The sequence below is a fragment of the Eumetopias jubatus genome, unplaced genomic scaffold (assembly GCF_037043125.1).
Source record: "Eumetopias jubatus isolate StellerSeaLion01/CBP00866 unplaced genomic scaffold, mEumJub1_p1.0 scaffold_13, whole genome shotgun sequence".
NCBI lineage: Eukaryota > Metazoa > Chordata > Mammalia > Carnivora > Otariidae > Eumetopias > Eumetopias jubatus.
Genome location: NW_028274819.1, coordinates 56657272 through 56683665, shown reverse-complemented (window position 1 = coordinate 56683665; position 26394 = coordinate 56657272). Strand labels below are relative to the sequence as shown.

The window sequence follows — 26394 nt, the reverse complement described above, 5'->3', positions numbered from 1 at the left end:
GGTTGGCATGGGGGCGGGGGGAGGGGACAGGCAGGAGGGCGGATGTAATGGAATAGAAACGTAAACTTAAGCAGTTTATTGAAAGAAGAACCAGGAACCCTAAGCATCAATCCCCCCCCCATCCTAAAAAGGCCTGACACACCCCAGTTCCTGTCCAGCTCTATCCAGTGCCTGTGCAACCTTGGATTTGTGACACAGCCTCATCTGGAACATGCTGATGACAAGGCCAACCTCACAAGGCTACTGTAAGGTCAGATCAAACCACCCAGCAGGTGGGACATTCAGTAAGGTGCCGGACACATAGTAGGCCACCAATTCGCAGGGAGGATCTAATTATAGCCCAGAGCAAAGACATCGGGTTTTTAGATTCTCGATGTGGTCCTTAAGCAGGAGAGAGAACATTTCTGTTAAGCTCCTTGAAAAGGTCAGTGCAGCTTAGACGTGTTCTCGCACCTCTGACCCCAGTGGAGGAGCTTCGAAGTCACCGGGTGTTGGGGAACTTCCTTCTGGGACCAGGCCTCCTGAGGTGCGAGGTGTGACTCAGCATATCTGCCAGTGGCCCAGGGTGAGCCCCTCCTCTCCCCATCCCCGTGAAAGGTGGGGAACGGGCACCTAACTCTCAAGAGTGGTGAGATTCAGGTGAGAAATGATCTGTAAAACTCTCCTGGGAAAACAAGCACAAGGGACACAGAGTGGGTGCTTGGGGGCGTCTGTAGGAGGGTGGCCCGGGGTGCAGGCCAGTGGCTCAGGGCAGAGAACCCAGCCTCGCCTTCCTTCCCGATGTCACGGCTGGCACTGCGCAGCCCCCTCGTGCGCACGGGTTCCAGTTGGGTCAGGGGCTGCGGGCCACCTCCTCGTGGTCACGATTGACCCCCAGGCCTGCACCGCAGGGCTGGCAGCCCTGATGGCAGCGGGCGAGGCCCTAGGCCCCTGCTCGGCTAAGAATAGACGGCTTTGTGTGAGTTAAGTAGCCGCCGGCTCATATGGGTCCTCCCAGCCCCGCCCACGGGGCTTATTAAGCAGGATCTGGGGCCATCGTGGGTCCTCCCAGGTGGAGGAGGGAGAGTGTGGGTGAAGGGTGCTTGGGCCGCCACGGGCTTCCCCCGGACTTCTCTCGTGTTTACACGTGATGGTGATTTGATTTTTTCCATAAGTAAGGCTCATTGCTCCTCCCTTCTTGTCCCTGGGGCTGGCTAGGGAGCATCACCCAGTGTTCCTGGGGGAAAATCTCTCTGAGAAGTGTCCAAACAAACAAGCTGGCTCTGAGAGGAACAAAGGGATCAATGAAAATGGCCTTGTCTTCAAGGAGAGAGCTGATGACGGAGGTCATTTACTGAGTATCTACTATATCCCAGACCCTGGGCTCCGCGTTTGGGCCCTTGCCTCATCTGACCCTCACAGGGGTGCCGCGGGGAGGTGACCTCATCCCCACTATGTGCGGGAGGACACCGAGGCCCAGCTAGTACTTGGCAGACCTGAGATCGGAACCAAGGACTGTCCCACCTCATTCCTTCTGGGGGCAAAAGATTTCTGAGCCGGGGGAGAGGTGAGAGTCCCAATTCCTGGAGAGAATGCTGGGCATGGAAGACTTCGTCTTGGCACAGTGAACTATACTTTACTTTATGTTACTCCAGGACTGGGTTGGGAGGAGGATTTATGATCCTATCACAGATGGAGTAGGGGCAGGCACCTGTTTGTTGAGTTGGAACGAAACCAAATCCCCTTGGGTCTCAGACTCCCCTTCTGTAAAGTGGACAGAAGCTGCTTGGGGCAGGATCATGAGGCCATAGCTCCAGATTCCTGGTCTTTTGAACAGTGAGTGTCCTGGTTCCCCCCCGCCCGCCCCCCCTCTGCAGGTCCCTGGCACCTGGCACCTCCCACCTCCCCCTCCCCTCAGAGATTACTCCCAGCGTGAGAATTGGAAGGAATCCTGGGTCATCCTCTGGTTGTACAGGTGGGAAGACTGAGCCCCAGAAGAACAGGGGCTGGCCTAAGGTCATGAAGTAAGTGGGAAGGGAGCCATAGAAGGTATTTAAATAATTCCTTCTCTCTTCAATGCGTGGTCCCCTTTGGGCACTGCTCTTGTGTGCAGATCTGAAGGGCTGGAGTGGGCTGGGGGATGGAGTCAGCCTGATCCTAGGAGAGACCAAGGGAGGCAGAGGCCAAAGCTGTGAACCTATAATGCCCCAGACCCATCTGTGCTTGCCCAAACCCTGCCCAACTCAAAGCCCCTCTTCTGTGAAGCCTGCCTGGACTCCCCTCCCTAATTGTCTTTATAATCTCCCTCTCTACCCCTAGAGTGGGAAATTATTTTAACTGTGGTAAAAAACATAACTTAAAATTCACCATCTTAATTGTTTTTTAGCCGTTCTTATGTTTATTTATCAGAGAGAGAGAAAGAGAGAAAGCACACGCAAGGGGAGTGGCAGGCGGAGGGAGAGGGGGAAGCAGACTCCCTGCTCAGCAGGGAGCCTGGATTCAGGGCCCGATCCCAGGACCCCGGGATCATGACCTGAGCCAAAGGCAGACACTTAACCGACTGAGCCACCCAGGCGTCCCCCATCTTAATAATTTTTAAGTGTACAGTTCAGTAGTGTTAACTTTATTCACATTGTTGCACAGCTAATCTCCAGAACTTTTCAACTGGCAAAAGTGAAATACCCAGGGGACCTGGGTGACTCAGTCAATTAGGCTTCTGCCTTTGGCTCAGGTCATGATCTCGGGGTCCTGGGATCGAGCCCCACATCAGGCTCCCTGCTCAGCAGGGAGTCTCCTTCTCCCTCTGCCTCTGCCCCTCACCTTGCTCATGCTCTCTCTCTCTCAAATAAATAAATAAAATCCTTAAAAAAAAAACACCCCTGAAAAACCCATTAAACTATAACTTCTTATTCCCTCCACCCCCCCAGCCCCTGGCAAGCTCCATTCCATTATGAATCTGACTATTCTAAATACTTCATATCTGTAGAATCATACCTTATTTGTCTTTTCGTAACTGGCTTATTTTACTTGGTATAATGTCCTCATGGTCTGTCCGTGTTGTAGCGTGTGACAAGATTTTCTTCCTTTTTTATGGCTGAATAATATTCTGCCATATGCACATACCACATGTTTATCCATTTGTTTGTCACTGGACATATGGGTTGTGTCACCTCTTGCTACTGTGAAGAGTGGGAGTTTTGAAGGTGAACGGGCCTGGTTTGGACCATGGCTTCTGGCATCACTTGAGCTGTGAGTTTGAGTCCTTCATCACTGCTGAGTCTGGTGGAGTTGCAAGGATTAGAAATTGTGTGCATAAAAATGCCCTGCAAGGCAGGTTTCCAGTGAGGGGGGCGGGGTATTCGTCCTCATTATGCACTTTCCATCTCGGGATGGACCCCTTTTGGGATTTATGGGACCCACATACCCAAGCTCACCTTAACCTTCCTCCACGAGGCTAGCTCAGCATCTGGTGAATCTTAGAGCAGTGGAGCTGGAGAGCACCTGGGCCCAAAGAGGGGCAGGGACTTGCCCAGGTTCGCACAGCCTGTCAGTGGCCATGCCAGGATTACACTAGGGTCTCTAGCCTTCTTGCTCAGGGACCTTCCTGCTGCAGTCTCCAGGATCCACGGGCCTTGTCCTCAGGTGGGACTGGCTCTCCAGGGGCCTGTGTATAATCCTGCAGCGTGCAGGGCTGAGGAAGGCCGGGAGCAGGAAGATGGGCATCTCAGGCTCCTCTGCGTGGGGCCAGAGGCAAGTGGCATCTTGCCAGGTTCCTCTGATGGCCACCTGCTCCCAGGGCTGTGGTCGGCAGCGCCGCCCCAGTAATGAGGGGCTCGTGTCAGACTCCTCCCCATGGCTCAGGCTTGCCTGAGGTCCAGCCTTGCACCTGGGAGCTCACACTCCGCTTTCACTCACCTGTTCATTTGCTTATTCCTTCCCTCAGTCATTTATTCAGCAGGCACTCCCTGAGGCCTGCTGCGGGCTTGGGGACGAAGCAGAACTTGAAGGCAGTTAGTATGGCATAGCAGTGAATATTGTGCATTCTGGGGTGAACTGCCTGGGTTCAAATCCTGACCCTGCTAATTAGCAGCTCTGTGACCTTGGCCAAATTGCTTAACCTTTCTGTGCCTCAGATTCTTCTTCCCTAAAGTGGGCATAACGATGTTCCGGTTACTGTTAACGCAAAACAAATCACCTCGAAATTCTGTGACTTTATAGAAGAACAACAATTTTATCATCTCAGTGTGTACAGGTCAGGAATCTTAAGGTGGGCTCAGCTGAGTGGTTGTGGCTCGGGGTCTCTGACATGGTTATAGTCACATGGTGGTTAGAACGGTGAGGGGCTGGGGCAGCTGGAGGTTGGCTGGGTCCCTCTCGCTCTTTGGGTAGTCGCAGGGCTCCGTTCCTGGCTGTGGACTCATCTGGGCTTCCCCACAGAATGGCAGGCTCGGAGCAGTCAGGCTGTCTCCACGGCGGCCCAGCGCTCCAGCAGGAGTATTCCAGTGAGCTCAGCAGAAGCTGCCTCACGTTCAATGAGCTGGCCTGGGGAGCCTCAGGGTATCTCTTCAGCCATTAGTCCCAAGCCCCCCCTGCCCAGATTCAAGTGGGGGTAGCTTAGACCCTACCTCTCCCTGGGAACATTGTAGAAAGAGCTTGTGCGATGAAAGATACTGCTGCAGATGTCTCTGAAAATACAGTCCGCTACGGTTGTGAGAGGTGAGTCAAAACATGGGAGCCGTCTAGAACGGTGACTAGGCATTGTAAATAAGCTAGATGTAGTCAAGGGTGATTTTGACCATATGCGATTTACTCATGGTGTGCGGACCTTAAGACCTGATTCCCAATGCAGAAGCCAATTCACTGAACTGCAGCATTTCCCATTTGGGTATTGAGGGATCTATAGGAGTTCAAAGTGCAGAAGAAACTAGCTGTGTAAAGGTGTGGCAGGTCAAGTTCCTGGGGCGGGGACTTAGCTCCAGGTGGCTGGGGCTCCCCTGAGATGAGGTGGGGGGGGGGCTGGGAAGGTGAATCGAGGCCAGGTTGACAAAAGCTTTGTATATGGCGTTTCTCCCAAGGGGTTCTTGGCTGTTTCTCGGGCAGGGCTGGAGAAGGGGCCTGGCTAATGAGGGAGCCACTTCTGAGGTGCGATCAGCAGGATTTGGGAAGGTGCTGCCCTTAGGGGGTATAGGGGGAGGACAGGAATGTTGGGGCGCATGCCCAGGTGTTTGCCCAGGGCATTTGCATGGGTTTTGCATGTGATATGCATACCTACGCTCACTTACCTTTTTCTCCCCTTCTAGTATATTGGATACTTTGCAATTTTCCTCCGCTGCAAGGGGAGATAGAAGGGTGGGAGGGTGCCTGCCTTGGCTGCGAGGTCTGGGGGAGCCTAGCAGCTAACCTGAGGGAAGCTGGCAGGGCCAGAGAACACCCAGTGGCCTCCTCCTCTGGCCTCAGCCCCATCGGTGTGGAAGGGCCCCTGCACCTCTCCCGGCCTCTCCTTTCAGCACCCCGTCCTACTCTGCAGCCTCGCAGGGTCCGAGTGCAACAGATCCCGAGGGTTGTGGTGTCCACCTCCCACTCACATCACAGATGGGGAAACTGAGGCCCAGGGACTCGCTCCACATCCCACAGCGAGTTAGTAAAGGAGCCAGCCTCAGCCCCTGCACGTGGCTGCAGCATGCAGGGTGCCTCCGATTCAGCTCGGCAGGCACGGTTCCTCCCTGCGAGTCCCTCCAGCCTCCGCTCCTGCAGCCTCCTCCAGGCACTCTTCTGGCCGGTGCTCCCTCCTGAGGGCTGGGTGGCTGGGAACAGGATTTCAGTGACAGAGAAGAAGGGCTTGGCAGCCATGTGGCCCTGGGAAAGTCACCTGTCTCTCACCTGTAAAGGAGCAGCACCCCAGCAGCACCCCACAGGGCTGTCCTGAGGATCACATGGACTCGTCAGGGCTGGCTTCTCCCTCTGACGTTGGCGCCGCCTCTGAGAAAGGGAACCGCCAAGGATTACTGGGGGGGGGGGGGGGGGGCGTGGCATATGAGCTGCCATGGGGAGGCAAGGCAGGACCAGGGCTGGGGAGGGGGACTTAGTCTTGATCCTAAACTGGGCCGGTCCAGCCCTTCCCTTACACGTGACAAGGGGCCCAGGGGAAAGATCAGGATGCGATCTGGGCAGGATCCCCTCTGGGGGCCTCCTCCCCACCTAGCACTGAGAGGGAGAGCTTCCTGGAGGAAGAAGTCACGGAAACTGAGGGGAAAAGAAGGGCCGAAGCTGCGGAGCTGTGTGCTGTCGCTGTCGCTGCCGCCCCCTGCCCCAAGCCCCTGCCCTACGGCTGTGAGAGCCAGCTCGGAGCCCCAGCCAAGCCAACCTTGACTCCTGGCACCCATGGTGTCCATGAGGGAAGCAGAGGCCCCAGTCCACGCTGCTTCCAGGATGTGCATCTGTGGGGCTGTCTACACCTCCATGAGCCTGTGTTTGTGCCCGTGCGTCCGTGTGTATTTGCCAGGGGCTGTCTGTGATGCGCGCTCTGTATTTGTGTGTGTCTGCCTCTGTGTGTTTGTGCACATATATGAGAGTGGCCCCTTGCTTGCCTGCAAGAGACCCCCGTGGGGTCTCTCCTCCTACATGGCAGACAGGTTAGAATGTGTCTCCAAGGGGCTAAGAGCTCCTGTGTTTTAAGCCCTGCGGAGGGGCAGAGCAGAGACAGCCCTTGCCCTGGGACGTGTGTGGGCAGAGGGGAGATCCGGATCTCACCAATGGGGCAAATTCAGCAGAAAGACAAGTTCCCCAGATTTGGGGACTCTCTCCCAGGGGCTCTTGTGTGCAGAACTTGGGCTGGGTGCTGGGACCCACAGTCAGATCAGGCACTGCCTCTGTCCTTCCAGAGCCAGCCAGGGGCATCAGTATGCAGCTGGACACAGCCTGGCTGCTGAAGCGGGCAGTGCAGGGCTCACGAAAACAGGAAGAGGCATGCCGATCTACCAGGAGAGTCAAGGAAGGCTTCCTGCAGGGAGGAGTTTGAGCCGAGACTTGAGGGCTTTTTGGTGGGAGGGGAGGGGAGGAGGGTGAAGAACAGGTCTCAGGTAGGCCTGGGGGCTTGAGGAAGGTGGGTGGGAAGGGTGATTCCCATCTGCCAGGCCTGGAAGACTGGAGGATGGAGGTGCCTTGAGATAGGGATGGGGGGCGGGGAGCAGGCTTAGGGGAATGTGATGAGTTCCCCTTGGGCCACCGTGGGTACAAGGTTCCTGTGGGGTGTCCAGGCCAGGATGAGCAGGGGTCACTGGATACTCGGGCTTTGAGCTTGGTCCAGGCAGAGACAGCAGTGCTGGATGATCTTGCACGAGGAGAGGGTGAAGGAGGACAGAGGGCTTGGGAGAAAGGCCTGGGCTGAGAGGGGGGCCCGAGACGGGGAGGGGAACCAGAGCAAGTGGTGTCCTGTACACCAGGAATGGAGGATGTTTCCAGAAGGAGGGTGAAGCCCACCGTGTCAGGGAGGACTGAGAGCTGCCCAGTGGGCTCACTCACACAGAGGTCATGGTTGAACTTGGTGGGAACAGAGGGCTGTGGGTTTAGCAGCAGATGGGAGGGAGGAAGTGGAGACGTGAGTGTAGACAGCTCTTTCAGAGGTTTGGATGAGAGGGAAGGTAGGAAAGAGAGTGCAGGCTGGAAAGGGGCGGAGGAGAACCAACTGGGTGAGACACAGGCCCATTCGTTTGTTGTCTGGAAGGAGCCCAGAGGAGGTGCGAGGGAGGGGCAGGGAGAGAGAGACCGGCTAGGAACACCTGCTCTGGTTCTCTGCAGGGGCGGGGGCATTTTCTAGGAGGGATGGTTGTGCAGAGCAGGGGAGGAGGAGGCGGCATGGTGGCAGCCCTCCGTGCTGCCCTGAGCTCTGCCAGGCTGCAGGGCCTCCGTCCACCTTGGGGGTGGGAGAACTGGGGGACCCTTTCCTGTGGAGACTTCTGACCTCCTAGGAGGCAGAAGCCCCACAAACTCCGAGCATCCTCATAAAGCGGGTTCCGAGTCAGTGGTTGGTGCTCAGAGCTGGGCGGAGTTGGTCTCCGGTGGTCTTCTGTCTCCGGGGCTCTAGGGGTGGCTTCGGAGCTGCTTCAAACAAGAAAAGCCTGGGAAGGTCAGGGCATGGATCCTCTTGCTTCCAAGGAGGACACACCCAGCTCCCCGGGGGGCCTGCAGGGAACTAGAGCAGGTGTTCATAGCCCGAGTCCCCCTCCTCCTCCTCCCCAGACACCTCTTCTGGACTGACTGCTTCCAGGGGCAGTGGACAGACCTGAGTCTCGCCCAGTTTGCCCCCCTCCACCCCTTTCCAGCGAGCACTCCCTTTCTTCCCAATGACGGGGAAGTTCTTCCTCTGGGTCTAGCCGAAGTCTGTCCTGCTGTGCGTTCCCTGCTGGTGAACTTGTTCAACCCTGCACCGTGGAGCCAAGCTGATCAGCCGGTCGCTTTGAGTGGCGGCCAGTGTTTTTACAACTTGTTTTCATAAAGTTGGTTTGAAGTCTCCCTGCATTCCCAGAATGTCGGACCCGCCCTGATTCACAAGGATTGACCAAAACAGGATCTGAGCCAACCAGAAGAATCTGAGGACTTAGTCATCCCCCTTGGATCATCTACAGATCCTCCTGCTTTCCTTCTAATTAAAAAAAAAAAAAAAAATGAAAGTTAGCTCGGATGGCCAGGAGGGGACAACGTTGAGGGCTGTAAACAGATCAGATGATGCTGGCAGGAGAGGGGTCAGGGCTCGGGCTTTGCACCAGGGGCCACCTCAATTCAAGTCTATTCTGCTGCTTGCCACATGGGGGAGCTTTAACAACCCGAGGTCTGAGCCTCAGTTTCCTTGTCTCTGAAATGGGAAAATTAAGGGCACCGACCTCATAGCCGTCTGAGGTTGGGTGATCTAGAAGCAGACCCTGAGACAAGGATTCAGGTGAGAGTGATTTATTAGGAAGTTTTCCAGAAAAGACGCTGCTAAGAGAAGAGTGAAAGTAGAACCAGAAAGAGGAGGAGAAGCGAGAGTGGAAGGGCACTTGGCTCAGTCTGCAGAGGAGCTCTGGGGACATGGGGCCAGAGCTGACTGTCAGAACAAGGTGCTAGAGACCTGGGACCTTTACCCAGGTGGTTGCTGGTGAAGGGGGCCCCGGGGAATGGTCATGATCGCAAGCAAAGGGATTCTAGCAGCCCAGGGCAGTCTGCCCACACACCGCCACAGGTGTTGGCTGTTGGGAGGGACCACGCAAGCGGGTATGCCCCTGAAGAGTAGAGGGACCCCAGGGGACGTGGGTGGAGCATGACAGAGGCCTCTCCTGAGAATTAGTCCGTGGATTATATTCCAATAAAGCATATGTGGTGCTGATTATGTGGAGCCTGGCCCAGAGGAAGTTCCAATAAGTGATAACTCTTTGCACCTGTTAGAAAGGGGGGTGCAAAAGAGGTGCCCCAGGACTGTGTGGTCTGCTAGAGGCAAGACCTTCTGAGAGCTTCCTTGCGCTTCCACTGTTCCCTCAGGTCCACGTGCTCTCTCTCAGCTTCCAGAAGCAGAATCCCACAGAGCTCCCCAACTGGCAGACCTGGCTCCAGCCCCCAGCCCTGTCTAACTTGGAACCTGAACTAAGTTCTCCACGATCAGGATGGACTGAGCTAGGTACCCGAGTGGTTAGTCACTGCTGTTAATCACTAGCACATCTGACAACCATCTGTGGAGCACGTACTGTGGAAAGGGTTAGCTCTGTGCTCAGATGGACAGGGTCCTGCTCTCACCAGGCTTAACAACTAGGACACTGCAAGACCTATTCTGAGGCCCGGGCCCCTCCCTGCCTACCCTGCTGAGGAGCAGGGGGTAAAACAGGAAGGCCCAGTGCCAAGTGTGCAGGACCCAGAGCAAAAATACAGTTAGAGGCCCATAATATCTCTGTCGGATATTTGAAGATTATAAAACAAACCCAGAAACTGTGAAATAAAGTAATATGATTTTCTCACCTTAACAGTTCTATCGTCATAATATAAATTGAAATATACATGTAAAGTTATGATTTTATACAACTGAAAGTGACAGAATAGCAAAGAAGACTGAATGTAATTATGAGTACACATCTGGGTGGGTTTTTTTTAAGATTTTATTTATTTATTTGAGAGAGAGAGAGATAGCGAGAGCAGGAACACAAGCAGGGGGAGTGGGAGAGGGAGAAGCAGGCTCCCCGCGGAGTAGGGAGCCCGATGCGGGGCCCAATCCCAGGACCCTGGGATCATGACCTGGGCTGAAGGCAGACGTTTAACTACTGAGCCACCCAGGTGCCCACATCTGGGTGTTTTGTTGGTGGGCCGGTGATGTTCCAATGAGTGATAAAACCGAATTCATACATTACTCCTTATTTATTTCATAAAGTATATTGTGTTCATTTGGGGGTGGGAGGGATGGGGTGGCTGGGTGATAGACACTGGGGAGGGTGTGTGCTACGGTGAGCGCTGTGAATTGTGCAAGACTGTTGAATCACAGATCTGTACTTCTGAAACAAATAACGCAACATATTTTAAGAAAAAAGAAAAAGAAGAAGATAACAGGAGAGCAAGAATGAAGGGGAGTAAGTCGGAGGGGGAGACGAACCATGAGAGATGATGGACTCTGAAAAACAAACTGAGGGTTCTAGAGGGGAGGGGGCTGGGGGGGATGGGTTAGCCTGGTGATGGGTATTAAAGAGGGCACATTCTGCATGGAGCACTGGGTGTTATGAACAAACAATGAATCATGGAACACTACATCAAAAACTAATGATGTAATATATGGTGATTAACATAACAATAAAAAATTAAAAAATATATATATTGTGTTCATTTTAGCGAAATCATCAGAGTTATATCCTTATAATCAAGATTTGCACATCATTTGAAAGTTGGGTATTGATAGTAACAATCTGAAAGATCAAAAATAAAATGCAATTACAGGGCGCCTGGGTGGCTCAGTCGTTAAGTGTCTGCCTTCGGCTCAGGTCATGATCGCAGGGTCCTGGGATCGAGCCCCACCTTGGGCTCCCTGCTCCGCGGGGAGCCTGCTTCTCCCTCTCCCGCTCCCCCTGCTTGTGTTCCTTCTCTCGCTTTGTCTCTCTCTGTCAAATGAATAAATAAAATCTTTTAAAAAATGCAATTATATTTAAAGTGCTTGGAATTTGAGTATATTTCCATCAAAAATGTAAATGAAATGCAAAGAAAAGAAAACTTACATCTTCAAAAATCATTTTTTGCCTTGAAATTATCTCTGGAAATCAAAACTATACACATTATAATCAGTGAATATCAGATTTTAAAATAAAATCATTTGAATCGAGATGAAGTATTCAAATTTTTAAACATTTATAAAATTGAAACTATTCAGTCCCAGCCTTTCACGTCCACCTAGTTGCCGATGTGAAGAGTTCGTGTCACATTTCATGTTACACTAATTGGAGTAATGTGAATTCTAAGATACTGTGAGATATTCTTTGGCCCCTTTGTGCATTTATTGTGGGTACCACACTAATTCATGAGTACTCTTAGGACCACAAATTGGAATAGGGAGAAAAGCCGCCCCCCCCCCCCCCAAATAGTTGCTTGGCATTCCTGGGAAACAGATAACTTTGTTATGTAAGAAGCTATTGCTCATTGCTGTCTGGAGAAAGGATTTGACAAGTTGCATTTGCGCCTAAACATTCCTGCCTTTTGGTCCCCTCCTGTTCCCCCCTACCTCCAGCACCACCCTCTAGTGTCCCTCTTCCCCATCAGCAACAAAGCGACCCACAGTTCTTCATCGGGACAGAATCACCTTTTGTTCCTCATGCCCCAGGAATGGAGAAGGGTTTTAGGGGGGCCCGAGGGGCGTTCGGGGAGCAGATTATGCTGGTGGGTCCCACGGATGTCCTGTGGCAGAGGCTCCCATATGTTCTCTGCTATGTTCATTTGTGAGCGTGTGTCTGTGATGTGTGGGCTCCGGGCAGTAGCCCTTTTTCCCTGTGCCTCAGGGTGACCCAGGGGGTGGGAGGAGATCTCATCAGCGAGATCTCTATCATACAGCTAACGTCAGATAAATGATGGAGCTTGTCCTACGGCTGGTGTTTAAATCTATGTGTCTGCATTCACTCATGCCTTTCATTCATATTTGCATTTGCTCATTTTTTTAAAACCCATATTTGCTTCCTCCAACCCTTTGTTTCATTGTGGAATGCCAGGCCACAAGCAGTCTTGTTTTTTTTGTTTTTGTTTTGTTTTGTTTTGTTTTAGAGATTTTATTTATTTGTCAGAGAGTGTGAGCACGTGCACACACAAGCAGACTCCCTACAAGGAGCCTGATGTGGAACTTGATCCCAGGGCCCTGGGATCATGACCTGAGCTGAAGGCAGACGCTTAACCGACTGAGCCACCTAGGTGTCCCTTTAGGCAGTCTTGTAATGCAGCCCCACATCCGGCAGATGAGGGAATAAAGGCTCAGAGAAGGGCACTGATATACCTAACGTCACACAGCAGAAAAGCCCCTGGCCACGTTTCACAGTCCAGAGGATGGTACCACGTTTGAGTTTCAGGTAAAATCCGAATAGGTGTTACTATATCCCAGTCAGTTTCCTCAGGCTCTGCTCCCCCCAGCCACCTGCTGCGGGGCCCTGGGGATCCTGGAGGGGTTTTCAGCTTGAAGAGCCACTTCCTGTTTGGGGCCAGGCACTTCCTTCAGGTGACTCACAGGCTCCCACTGGCCCTGTGCTGAGAAACCAAGGTGGGGGTGGAGCTGGGCCCAGGCCATGTCACCTTCTGCCTGCCACCCCAGCTGGGGGACCCTGAGACCAAGCAGTGCCATAGACTGGAGGTAGGAGATGGAGATGGAAGGAGGCCCCCAGACTGTTCTCACCTGGCCTGCTGGGCGGGGCTCTGAGAGCGCAGGTGAACCCGGGCCATGGTGGGCAGGGGGCTGGCCTCCACATCCCGCCATTCCCACATCTGGCTTCCAGGCTAGCTACAGACCCTGTGCAGGCTGATAGCAGAGGCTGGGACTCCTCAGAGAGAATCTGTGACACTTTCTCTTCAGTGCAGAAGGGTAGTTAGGTGGAAAGAACAGGAGGCTGGGAGTCATGAGCCTGGATTTCTGACACCAACTTTCTCATAAACTTGCCAGCTCCCCGCCCTTCTCTGGGCCTCAACCTCCATGTGTGGGGGAGGGCTTGCCGGCTGTGACATTTTAGGGTGGCTTAGTATCTCAGGATGTACATGAAGAGATTTGGGCTTGAATTCTGGCTCTGCCACCTTGCTCGCTGTGCCCGTCTCTCAGAGTCTTCGTTTTTACATTTGAAATAATAATCACTTTAAGCATTTTACATAATTTAGTCCTCACATCAACCTCTGTGAGTCAGGTTTAATACTGTTGTTGTCATTGTTACTATTTTATAATAAGGAGATAGAGGCACAGAGAGATTAGGTAACTTGCCCAAGGTTACACGGTAAGAGTCAAGATTCTCACTTGGGCAGTTTGACCCCCGTGTCCATGCTGTTAACAACTGTGTTCTTGCTACTCAGACTGTGGCCCTTGGATCCGCAGCACCAGCATCAGCTGGGGGCTGGTCAGAAATGAAGAATCTCAGGTCCCAGTCTAGACCTCTTAGCACTGTGTCAGACTGTGTTTTAACAAGGTCTCCAGGTGATCTGTTTGCACACTGAAGTTTGAGAAGCCCCGCTCTATTTATATTCCATCTGTCACTTAGGGTCATAGTGGGAGACACAGGAAGTAAGTATGCTTTGTAGACGGTAGCGCTGGGAGAAAGCTGGGGACTGCAGGTAGAAAGAAGCAGGGTTGGGGTGCCCCAGGGGTCTGTGTCTCAGGAGCTGGATGTCTCTCCTAAGCTGTCACTGAGTCCAGCTCGGTCCCCCTCCAGTCTGAGGCTGAGACTTGGCTGTGTGTTTCTTGCCGGCGTGTGGCTCCGGGGACTGATCGGGCTGGAGAGTTCTCATGTTGGCATGGCCTCGGGCAGCGGGCCTGAGCCACCCCTGTCGTGGGTCTGCATGGCAGCAGGAGGTCTAGGTCCCAGCCCTGGCTCTGCCTCTGACTTTCTGGGAGGCCTAGGGAGGCTCCCAGCTGTGCCCTGGTGGGCTGGGCATTGTGGCAGCACCCTCATAAGCCAGCAGCACTGCCCTGGGGCTGCCTCCTCCTTCTCTCCCCAGGACCTGTTGGTGCCGTCTCTCCTCCTCAGGAGGGCTGCCCTGCTGGCTGTAGGAACTGGGGATGGGGGAGGCAGGGCATGAGTCAGAAGTTAGCCACATAATTGCGGTGCCCCAGATCCCGCTGCCAGCCCCCTGGCCCTCCCTCAGTAGCTGCCTTAGAAGAGCAGCTGGTTGGGCAGCCACCTCCAGAGAAGCAGGTCTCTGGGCTGCACGAAAGGGCCTCAGCACCGCCCCCCCCCCAGGAGCCACACGCAGCCCCAGTTTCTCTCCAGGATGGCTGGGACTTGGACTGCATTTCCCTGGGTTCCGGAGGGGGTGAGAGTGGTTTGGGGTACTGGCTGTCCTGGGTTTGGGGCTGGGGTTGGTTTGCAGGCAGCATGCATAGCGGTGGGATTGTTTGTGCGGGGTCTGGTGGCCCACAGCTGGACCACCCGCCGACTCGGCGGCTTCCCCAGGCAGCGACAAGGCGTGGCCCATCCCTGGGTCCCATACCCAGCATGGCGTGGGCGCCGCGTGGGCATTCGCGAAGGGTCAGGTGGGAGAGGAGAAGGCAGGGTGGACTGATGAGTGATCTGACTGGGTTTGTCCCCTTGTCCTCTCAGCTGTCCCAGGGAAGTGACATCACCACCTCCGTGGACAGGACATCCTCAGGAGCCCCGCTCACAGCCACTGATACCTTCTTCCAGGTAAAGAAAAGAGAAGCAAAGGGTAGGGGGAGAAAGGAGTTAGACACAAGTTACAGCAGGTAACACACTGGCTGCTTGTAACAGCGCCTGCCTCTCCCAGGGGGACAGCGCCTCACAGTTTACAAAAACAACAGTAATAATAATAATCCCCACTTTACAGATAAGGAGACTGAGGTCTGGTGGTATTATACCAATTAGTAAGTGGTAGAACTGGGTCTCAAACCCAGGCCGACTGGCTCTCATTGCACATTCTCAGTCCCTGTGATTTCCTGCCTCTAGAGCCATGTATTAAACTAAGTTTCCTTGACCTCCAGTTTCGGGGTTTAAAGGGCTCCCATTTCCAGGGGGGATCTGTATTTTAAAAGATAATCCTAGAGCAGGTGATGCTTCAGCCAAAGGAATGAATAGCAAATGGTAGAATTGGAGGTCTTGAATCATGGAATTGGCGTGAACCTTCAAGGTGTGCTGAGCCAGCAAATTCCTGCAGCTTTCTTCCTCAGTATTCAAGTAAGTCCAGTTTTCTTTTGTTACGGAAGGGAAACGAAGACATTTGAAAGGAGGGAAGAGAAGGTCAGGCCCCAGGTTCTCAGACATGCCTGGAAGTAGAGGGGCCGCCATCCTTCACAGGGCACCACGATGAAGAGAGACAGAGTGACAGGAAGTCAGTATTCTGTGCTAATGCTGAGGTCGTCTTCTGCTAGACCCGGAACAGATGTGTGCAAACAGATATCAGGGGGTTAGGCAAAAAATGTGGGAGAAAATAATTGAGACTTTTTTGGGTAACATTTTTTTTTTCCTGTAAATCGGGAGAGGCTAATTATTATTCAGGAGCAGAAGCGGAAACAGGCTCAGAAACGGCTCTGCAGTCTAATGGTTGAAGAGGCTCTGATCTCCTTTCCTTCCACCGCACGTTTGACCAGCTTTTCTGACTGACAGATAAACCAGGGCCTCCTTGGTGCCAGGCCCAGTGCAGAGACACAGGCCCCCTGCGCAGTGACTCCCCTCGCAGGGATGGGGCCTGGGGTATCTTGTGTCCCCATTGCCCCGTGCAGGGCCGCAGACACTGGGGCACTTCAGAAAGGCTTGGCCAAATAGTTCCGAAATCTCAGCCTGGTGAACAAGGCAGCTACGGAAGCAGACAATTACTGGGCACAGAGGCCTGCGATCATGTCTCGAGAGTTCTGCCGGGTGATGGGAACACAGAGACAGGAGGTGGTGGGCTTCTGGGGGGATGGGGGGTCAGACCAAGCTTTGCACAGGGTCCATTTGTTAAGATGGGTAGGACTTGAAGTGGGGTGGGGAGGAGGGCCCAGCGGGAGCGAAAGGCATGGAGGTGGGGAGACTGGATAATGTGGTGTGCTTGGAGCAGAGTGGTGTGAGGAGGGGCAGGGGGAGGTGAGGCTACACAGGTAGGTGTAAGGGGAAGGAAGCAAGAGAAAGATTCCTTAAATGGTAGGCCTTGCTTCTCTTCCCATCCCCAAGGGCCTGCTTTGGGAAGCTCGTTTGTATGATAACTCTGCTGGTTTACATAAATAAAATAAATCATTGCTCTCCATTCCCTGGGGGGGGGTTAAAAACTGAGCTTGGACAGGTTTGCTCAGTGCAAATCTCTGTCAGATTCAGCTTTCTCCTTTTCCTCCCATTTGGATGCCACCGCTCCCCCTGCCCCCCGTGTCACGGGGACCCAGGAAGAGGCCCTGGAAAAAGTCACATGCTCCTGGGAGGCACTGGGGTGTCAACTGAGGTGAGAGGTTGATGAAAGGCTCCTCCTCATCAGGCCCCCAGGCTGACCCCTGAGGCCCCACCAGAAGCCCTAAGAATATTTGCTCACTCTGCCTGTTCTGGGAACACCCCGTCAGTGCCAGCCAGGGAGGAGGGGTAGGGGTCCTGACAGCTTCAAGGGGGAAAGCACTCAGCCCTCCAGGGAGGGAGGGGCCTGTCACAGGATGCCTGCAAGCCTACGCATGCCACTCTGCTGGGGAACCACCCCTAGGAGCTGTACAGGGGATTTCTGCATGAGAAGGGTGGCTGGATGGAATGGCTCCAGATCTGGTGCTGACATTTGAAATAGTCTGAAATCCAAGGATAGTTCTTAGATCCCTGTAGGACTGTACCAGGATTCCGTGATTGTATGTCTTGAGTGAGGCGATTCTAAGACCCTGGTTTAGAGAGCTTATAGCTAGAGATTTTGAGTTCTGAGATGCTAAGCTCGGCATTCTGGGCAAGGCCAGGTCACTCCTAGGGACTACTCAGCCCACGCTCATAGTCCCGACTTGGGAAACAGTGGTCCTGCCTATGCCAAGAGAAGCCAGGTCCCCCGGGCAGGATCCATTCCTGGCTCCTGTCTAGCCTGTAGCCCCAAACACGCCCAAGACACGCGGGTCAGACCCCGTAGGGCCTTCACTGAAGCTCAGCACGCCTATCCTGACCTCCACCAGCCTCTCCTCCTCATGGATCCATATGCCAGGGATCTGGTGCTTCCCTGCAGAGCTGGCCAGATGCTTCCATGAGCTGATGCGTGGAGGCCCACGTGCGCTGGAAGGCACTGTGCACGGGGTGTAGTTGTGGCGGCCGTTGTGCAGTGAGCTTGTCTCCTTGAAAGGAAGGTTCGTGTCTAATTCTCTGTGGATCATTCTTGGCTCCCAGCAGGGCCTGCTACAGAGCAGAGGCTTCTTAAACATTGACTAGGGGAGCTTAAGAGCTTTAGGTAGGGGATAAATTGTCCCAGCGGACACAGTTCCAAGGAAGCCGTCCCTTCCCGAGGGAGAAGGAGGGAGCCCTTTCTGCGGGAGGATGGCTGAGAGGGGCAGGAGAACTGGGGCTCCCACTGCGGGGGTCGGGAGCCAGCCCGCCCAGAAGGTCGGGCCAGCTTGGCCGGCTCAGAGCGGAAATCAGGGGTCTCCTGGCACGGAAGTGTTGGATAAACAGCAACCCTGGCACCACTGTGGAAAGAGATTAATAATGACCCTAATTATGGCCTGATTGATTCTTTCAGGGCTCCTGCAGAGCCCAAGCCTTGGCCACTGAGCTGCTTTTCCCCAAAGAATGGGCAGGCGTGATGGGCGGGGGGGGTGGGGGTGGGGGTGGGGGCTGCTGACCTGCCTTATCTTTTTCCCTCCCCCAGCCTCTCCCCCTAGGCAGCTGCCCCCGGACAGCCTCCCTTCCTTCCCTGTATCTGGCTACCTTCTCTGCTGGTTTCATTAAATCTCGGGCTTTGTGTGAGGCCCAGAGAAGTGGACCGACTTGCCCAGGGCCACACAGTGAGATGGGGGCAGCCAGATCTCCCCATTCTAGCCATCTGATGAGGCCCACAGATGGGATGGTGGTCAATGCTTGAGTACCCCTCAGAAGCTAACTGCAGAAACCCAGGCCTCTGGGCAGTGGGGCAGAGTCTGGGATTGGGTGGTCCTGTTATCAGCCCTATCTTGTCCCGCCCCCCTGCCGGATCCAGCCGTGGGGCCAGGGATTTGTCTCCTGGGTTTGGGTGTGGTGGCTTGATGAGCTGGCCAGATGTGCCCTGCTACCCCTGGGCTCCCAGAGGGCGAGGCGTCTCCTGTTGGCAACAGGCCCCCCACCACCTCCAGATGGAGCCCACATGGGGCTTAACTTGCTGACTGGAGCCTGGGGCTGCCCTCAGCTCTGCAAGAGGCCCTGCTCATGCATCCCTGCCACCAGGCTTTCCTTGTGCTGCCCCCCTATCTAGAGCCCCCGTGTTCCCCCCACTTTGCCACATATCCTTCCTTATTTCCGAATTCCACTTAGATCTGCCCTCTCCTCGAAGCCACCCTGCAGTGATCAGTGCTGGGACTCGAGGAGGCACAGAAGTTAATGGGACCCAGAAGAGACCCTGACCTGGGCAGGGAAGGTTTGCTGGAAGAGGGGTTGTTGAGCTGAGCCCAGTAGGAGTTTTCCAGGCCTTGAAGATGGGCAGAGGGGCCCATAGCGAAGGCCGTTCACAGGCACACTTGTGCTGGGCACAGGGGATGGGCAGGGCAGTGAGGAAGAACACAGGGAGTCCTGGTCTACCTCTAAGGCCATGTTCCCTGAGCACTATGGGGAGGCGTCCTCATAGCCCTGTGCCTTTTATGCCTTGGGTTTTACTCTAGGGGAATGCTGGGGTCCTTGCTGTGAGTTATCGAGCCTGTGACTACCTATCCCTTGGTCCCTGTCAAAGATGGTGGAGGCACCTCGGCGGGGGCAGCCCTGGCCTGGGGCTCAGGGTGAGTAGGCCTCTAACAATGTTACGGGCCTTCCTGCAGCTGTCATCCTCATTTTGACTGTTCTAGTCAGCGGCAGGCTCAGGGCTCCCAGCGTGCATCCTGGGAAGGGAGGGGCCTCTTCTCCTCAGACTGGGCAAGGACCGTGGGGTTTGTCTTTCCCTCCTTCCTGTCCTGCCCCGTCTCTGCCTTTCTCCTGAGGCTGAACAGAGAGCAGGTGGTTAAAAGGCTTTAGGGTATGTGCCAGAAAGGCCCTGGGAGATCATCTGGTGGCATGGATCCCATGACAGAGACAGGAAAGCTGAGGCTAGAGGCTTGTGGGGTCACCCGGCTTGCTGGTCACCCAAGGCTGGGCTGGGGTTGAAGCCAGGGAGGGCAGCTGTGGCCAAGGAGAAAGGGGGCTGTTCCTCGTGCATGCATGTGCCCTGCCTCCCTCCCTGGGGTCCTGGCAGACTGCTCGAGAAGCTCAGGTCTCCTCCTCCTCCAGCCCTGCACTCATCAGGGGTTTCCCTTTTCCTCCCCTGGGTTCTCAGCCCCATTCCCTGCCCCAGCTGCCCTGGTGCCAACCAAAATATTGGGCTTGGCCCTTTGATGTGCAGTTTGCAGGGATGCAGGCGTTGTGGCCGGCGCAGACGTGGAATGCAGCAGGAATGGGCAGACCTTCCCTCTGGGGCTGGTGGCACGGAAAGACTCGGCGGTCCTGGGTTCAGATCTTCCCTTCTTCCCAGTTAGCTGTTCGGCCTTGGGTCAATCACTTAGTCTCTCCCTCCTGCCTATCTATCTATTCACCAATCGATCTATATAGGTTTCTAAATTGAATACATAGGTACTTAATTAATAACCTTTGGGGAACATTTTTCGGTTTACGGGAGAATTGACCAGGAAGTAGAGAGCAGCTCCATACACCACCCCCCCCGCAGCTGCCCTCGTTAGTGACAGCCTACGTTGGGGCGGTACGTTTGTTCCAGCTGATGAGACAACGTTGACACAGGATTATTAACCAAAGTCATAGTTTCCACCAGGGTTCACGCGTGGTGTGGGACATTCTGTGGGGTTTGACAAATGTCTGATGACATGTGCCCATTATTACAGCATCCATGAATCGTGTCATTGCCCTAAAAACCTTCTGCGCTTCTCCCACCCCCGACCCCTGGCAACCACTGATCTCTTCACTGCTCCCATGGCTTTGTCCTTTCCAGCACGTCATGGAGTTGGAATCATACAGTATGTAGCCTTCACAGACTGGCCTCTGTCATGGAACAATACGCTCTTAAGGTCTCTTCATGCATTTACGTGGCTTGATCACGTATTTCTCTTTGTCACTGAGAACTATTCTATTGTCTGGGTGGACCAGTTTGTTCATCCATTCACCTGGGGCCCACGTTTCCAATGCGTAAAAGAAGGTTGTGGAGGTCGACTTTGGAAGATTGTCATCAGGAGATGACACAGGTATAATCCATGTCACTTTCTGTGACTGGCTTCTTTCACTCTGCACCATGTTTTCAAGATTTATTCCTGTTGTGGCGTATATCTGTGTTTTATTCCTTTTTATTGCAGCCTGGGTCCTTTTAAAAAAAATTTTTTTTTTAAAGATTTATGTAGAGAAAGAGCACGGGGGGGAGGGGCAGAAGGAGATGGAGAGAGAGAATCTCAAGCAGAGTCCATGCCAAGCATGGTGATCAGTGCAGGGCTCAGTCTCACAACCCCGAGATCATGCCCTGAGCTGACATCAAGAGTCAGGTGCTTAACTGACTGAGCCACTCAGATGCCCCTGCTTGGGTCCTTTTTTGGTGTCACTCCATCTAGTCTCCATTTCTCAGGCAAGTAAAGAGAGAGCTAGTAAGCCGTCCGAGGTTGCACAGCAGGTCAGTTGAAGACCAGGCTGGAACCTGGGCACTGACACCTGGCCTGAAATGCTTTCCACTCTCAGGAAAGAGAACGGGCTTGGGCAGTGAGGGTGGTCACGCGAGAGAGGAGCAGGGACGTGGGTCAAGTCCATGTCCAGGATGTCAGGGTGGGAGAGGAGCCTAGAGGTGCCAGTACCCTGCTTCTGCTCCATAGCAGGTGCTCACTCCATCCCAGACCCAACCCCTTGCAGGCCCTTCTGTGTATAAAACAGGAGGCTGTGAAAGTTCAGGGCAGGGGCCAGGAGTTTGGACAGAAAATGGAACTTTGGACTGAGGGATGCCCTTGAACATCAGGCTCAGAGGTGAGGGCTTTCTCTTATCCCAGAGCAGGAGGAGCTCCTGGCTAGGGATTTCTTGGGAACTTGGCTGATGTCAGCGGTCCTGGAGGTGGCTTGGAGAAATCGATCAATCCTAAGTAATGTCATTAGCCCTGGCAGGAAGAGGAGGTGTCGGGGGAGGCTGGGGAGAGTCTGGTCTCTGGGAGCTTGTCTGACTGCTCAGTGACTGAACAGCACATCTCTGTTAGCAGAACTTGCGGGCCGCCGCAGAAGTCCAGTCTGGCAAGTCCCGAGTGCCCCCCGCCTCTTACGGCTGGTCACTGGGGACATGGGAATAACTCAGGCCATTCCATGGGGGAGGCAGGCCCATCAGCCGTGCTCACATGGGGTGCCTGGGGAAGACTGAGGGACACTTGGGGCTATGGGAAGCTGGGAAACCCTCTAACCAAACCTGGAGCTCAGGGCAGGCTCCCTGGAGGAGGTCACATCTGAGCTGAGACTCAAAGCGTGGGGAGTTGTTCATCAGCAGAAGGGACAGCAAATTCTGGAAGGTGAGGCTAGGAGAGTCAGATCCTGGCCATTTGCCTGTTAAAGAGCTCACTTTGGCCACAGGGGAGGGCTCAGATTGGTGGGGTGTGACCCCCATAGGGAGGCCAGAGGATTTCCTGTCTAGGGGAGAAAGGAGACCCGGGCCAGGCCAGTGGCCAAGGGGCTGGTGAGAAGAGGCTGTGAGGGATGTTAGAAGCAAGTTGGGGTGGCAAGGGGGTCAGGGTGGTCTGTGCTGGGTCTGTAGGGCCTGGGGGACACCCCTGGAGGCAGCCAGGAGCCACTGGCTGTCTCAGTCGGGAGACAGCAATTGAGTGGGCTTGGCCACACCTGGTAACCGAAGCCCTGGGAGTGGACGGAAAGGCCCCAGGAGAGCATGCAGAGGCGAGAGAAGAGGTTTGCCTCCCCAAGATGCCCATGCAGTTATGAACAGTGTGAAAATTTACCAGGCAGGGTGGCAGGGAGGGGAGGCAATTCCCAGAGACACGATCAGCTGAGTCCTGGGCCAAGGCCTAGTGCAGGCAGTTCTGCTTCCCTGATGTGAAGTGGAATTTCCATTCTTGGTGCCTTGTCATGTTTGCGGGCTGGGGCGGGGGAGGGCAGGGGACACGTGGGAATCAGTCCCGGGCTTGGCGAGTCCTGGAAAAGGCGTGTGAGAACAGGGGACCCTGGGTGTGGGCTCCCGTTCACGGAATGCCTGCCGACTGTATACCTCAGTCACTGCAGTGATGTTGTCCTTGCACCCTCCCCCCCATAATCCGGTCTCCTATAGGAGTCAAGGCACAGGCTGTTACCCATTTTACAGATTGAGAAACCAAGGATCAAGGAAGAACCCTGGAGGCCCCAGCCACAGGGCAAAGGTGGGACAGATGTGATTGATCTGGCCAGTAGAGGCCCTAATCTTGGGGTAAGATTTGGCTCCCTGGCTCTGTAAGATCTGGCCTTCTACCCCCTCTGGAAGACTGGGAATGTGGGAGTACATTTGTGAGCACACAATCCTTCTGGAGTAGAATAAAGTAAAGCTGAGAGCACCCCTCCCAACAGCCCCTCTCCTCTCCCCAACCCCATGGGACCTAAGCCACCAGACTGCAACAGCACACGCATCCCCTAAAACCTGGGCTCAGCTTGGCTCCGAGAGCCCCCAGCAGCTGCACGGTAGTCCACATGCCTCCCCAGGGAGCCACGGGCCCAGAAGCTATTCCCAGCAATTAGGAGGCTCCGAGTCAGTCGATATTCCCAGCAAGGCCCTAACGCATCTCGCCCCCTCTTACCGACCAGAGGCTCTAATCCCTGCGCTGAGGTGAGCATTTGGTGGTGGGGGGGGTGGCGGATGACAGTAGATAGAGGCCCTGAGTGAGGCCAAGGTGGAAGTAGTGAGTGGGCCTGAGGCCCAGCCTGCCCCTCTTGGAGCGGCCCCTGGGGTACTTAGAGACAGGCCTCAGCTCGGGGCTGCCTCCTGGAAGCGTGTCCTGACTATCCATGCACAATGCTAAGTACCCACAGCCCACCTTTACTCTCTCCAGAATACCAGCTCCTGAGCCACCGTGGCCAACCCAGTGGCCGAGGGGTCAGCGGACTGCCCCCATCAAGGGCTGGGCAGTAAGTTCTAGGCTTTGTGGGCCCTTCGGTCTCTACTACAACCACTCCCCTCTGCAGTTTCTGTTGCAGCCATAGACGATACATAAACAAACGATCATGCCTGCAGCCAATAAAGCTTTATTTATGGACACTGAAACCTGACTCTCCTATAATTTTCATGTGTTGCAAAATATTTTTGTTTTGATTTTTTGCCCCTGAACTGTAAAAATACAGAAAAGCCATTCTTAGCTTGCGGCCTATATAAAAATAGGTGACTGGTCAGATTTGGCGCCTGAGTTACAATTTGCCAACCCCGGGGTTAGAGCAAGGCCCCTGGAGCCAGGCTGACAGGCTCTGCTGTGTGACCTTTGGCCAATGGCTAAACCTTTCTGTGCTTCAGATTTCCCATCTGGAGAATGGGGGTGATAATGATGATACATGGGAATGTAAAATGGTGCAGTGCTTTGCTGTTTTTATGAAATGGCTCTTGGCCGTTCTTCAAAGGGTTGAACATGGAGTCGCCACATGACCCAGCACTTCTGTTCCAAAGCATGTACACAAGAGAAATGAAAACACGCTCACGCGAGAACTTGTTCATTAGCAGCGTTATTCCTAACAACTCAAAAGTGGTAACCTAGATGTCCCTCAGCTGTTGAATGGATAAAATAGTCTGTCCATACAATTGAGTGTCATTCAGCCCTAAAGAGGAATGCAGTACTGATTCCTGCTATAACAGGATGAGCCTCGAGAACTATTAATTAACATATTGTATGATTGCAATGATAGGCGATGTCCAGAAAAGGCAAACTCATAGATTCAGAAAGTATATTAGTGGTCTCTGGGGAAGGGGTGGGGGGGAAGAGGGATGGGGTGGTGAGTAGTAATGGGTCTGGGTGTTTTGCTGGGATGATGAAGATGCTTTGGAATCAGATGGTGGCGATGGTTGCACAACTTTGTGACTATACTGGAAACAATATGCTAAATACTGAATTGTACCCTTTAAAAGGGTGCATGTCTTGGCTTGTGAATTTGATTTCAATAAAAAAATAATACCTCACAGGGTCGCTATAAGAGTTAGTGTACAAGCGCCGTGAATTGTACAAGACTGTTGAATCACAGATCTGTACTTCTGAAACAAATAATGCAATATATGTTAAAAAAAGAAGAAGAAGAAGATAGCAGGAGGGGAAGAATGAAGGGGAGTAAGTCGGAGGGGGAGACGAACCATGAGAGATGATGGACTCTGAAAAACAAACTGAGGGTTCTAGAGGGGAGGGGGTGGGGTGATGGGTTAGCCTGGTGATGGGTATTAAAGAGGGCACATTCTGCGTGGAGCACTGGGTGTTATGCACAAACAATGAATCATGAAACACTACATCAAAAACTAAAATGTATGGTGATTAACATAACAATAAAAAATTTAAAAAAAGAGTTAGTGCACAGTAAGTGACTGGCTTTGTCCCTCACTGGTCCTGTGGGGCCCTGAGGGCATCAGTGTGCCTGTCCCATTCACGGTGTCTCCAAGACCAAGGACAGGACCCCATACATAACATGTGGCTTAGAGTCTCTGGAGTCCCACAGACCCGGGGTTGAGTCCTGACTCCTTGGGCAAATCGCTGGGCTGCTCTGAGCCCCAGGCTCCTCGTCAGGGTGTGTGAGGCACCCAAGCCAGGTCCTATGTGGCCGATGCTAGCCACGAGTGGCTGATACCCCAGCAGGCATCTCCAGGGTGCCGAGCAGGGCCGGGGCACTTGCTCCTGGTGGCAGCGACTCAACCCACAAGACACCTCTCATTGTTCCCACAACCATGGCAGGACTCCTGGAGCCCAAAGCTGTGAGCACTTTGGGGCACAAGAGCAGACTCTCAGGTTGGCCACAGCCAGGTTTTGGACTGCATGTGCGGCACTGTCCCTTTCTCTCCCTGAGCCTCCGTTTATCCAGTTGTCAGTCGGCTTCGAGGCATACAGTGGTCACACCGTGCCTGGTCTATTTTAAACAAAGTACACTGGAGGACATGATTGAGAAAATAAAGCTGAGAATGGCTGAGGGCGTATGGGAAGGTGTTGCAGTTTTATAGGAGGTCGCCTGGGAAAGTGTGGTGGAGAAAAGAACATTTGAGCAAAGACCAGAGGAGGGGAAGGAAGGTGCCCTGTGGAGTTCGAAGGGAAAAGCATTCTGGGCCGAGGCAGCAGGGGCAGGTACAGAGCAGGTGTGGCTGGGGGTGAGGGGGTCAGGGTGAGGGGCAGGAGACCGGCCCCGGGGAGCCGCGGGGGTGCAGGCCTCCAGCTGTGTAGGCCTCACGGCAGGGCCCTGGGCGGGGACTGGCACCTAACAGGGCGACAGGGACTCTTGCTGTGTCTGGGGCTGAGTCCCCGCGCCCTCCCCTGCCTCACAGGCCTGTGCTTCCTCCTGCAGGATCGGCCGGAGGCCTCCATGGGCGCCTGAGGGCCGGGCACCCGGCGGCGGGCGAGAGCATGGTGAGACACCAGCCGCTGCAGTACTATGAGCCCCAGCTGTGCCTCTCCTGCCTCACGGGCATCTACGGCTGCCGCTGGAAGCGCTACCAGCGGTCCCACGATGACACCACGCCGGTGAGCCAGGCTGGGACGGGGTCGGGGGACCTAGGGCGCCCCAGGGCCTGGGGGAAGGGTCTCCGCCCTCTCACTCTGCCGGGCGGCTCTGGACGGAGCAGTGCCCCGCTGGGTTTCAGTTTCTCCTTCTGTAACACGGGCCCACAGTCATTCCGGAATCTACCTGACCAGGCGGGCAGGGAAGTAGGCCATCTTGTCCTGGATGGAGCTGGTGAACTCTCCTCGGGCACATGGGACCTGGGCTGCTCCGGAGGTCTGGGCAGAAAGGGGCGCTCCAGGAAGGGCTCATTCCCCCGCTTCCCCCAAGGTGAGCAGAAGCCTTCAGCTTCCTGGCAGCTAGGCAGGCGGGCAGGCGGGTGGCTGGAGGGGAGGGTGAGGAGGTGGGCCAGGCCATCCCAGAGCCTGGGAGCTGGCAGGGGCCGTGGCCTGGCCTC

The 26394-nt window shown here is 54.4% G+C and overlaps 1 protein-coding gene across 3 annotated transcripts in view; it reads left to right on the top strand.

Moving 5' to 3' along the window:
* GDPD5 (glycerophosphodiester phosphodiesterase domain containing 5) overlaps positions 1–26394 on the top strand; it is an 82972-nt gene that overhangs the window by 16884 nt on the left and 39694 nt on the right. Inside the window, exons 2-3 of one of the 3 annotated variants that reach the window (XM_028116013.2) lie at positions 14760–14843; positions 25785–25960. In XM_028116013.2, the coding sequence (XP_027971814.2) occupies positions 25844–25960 (117 nt within the window). In that variant the 5' untranslated portion in view covers positions 14760–14843; positions 25785–25843. Of the gene's footprint in view, positions 1–14759; positions 14844–25784; positions 25961–26123; positions 26268–26394 lie in introns of those variants that run through there. The other 2 variants (XM_028116016.2, XM_028116015.2) reach the window with 2 other exon arrangements.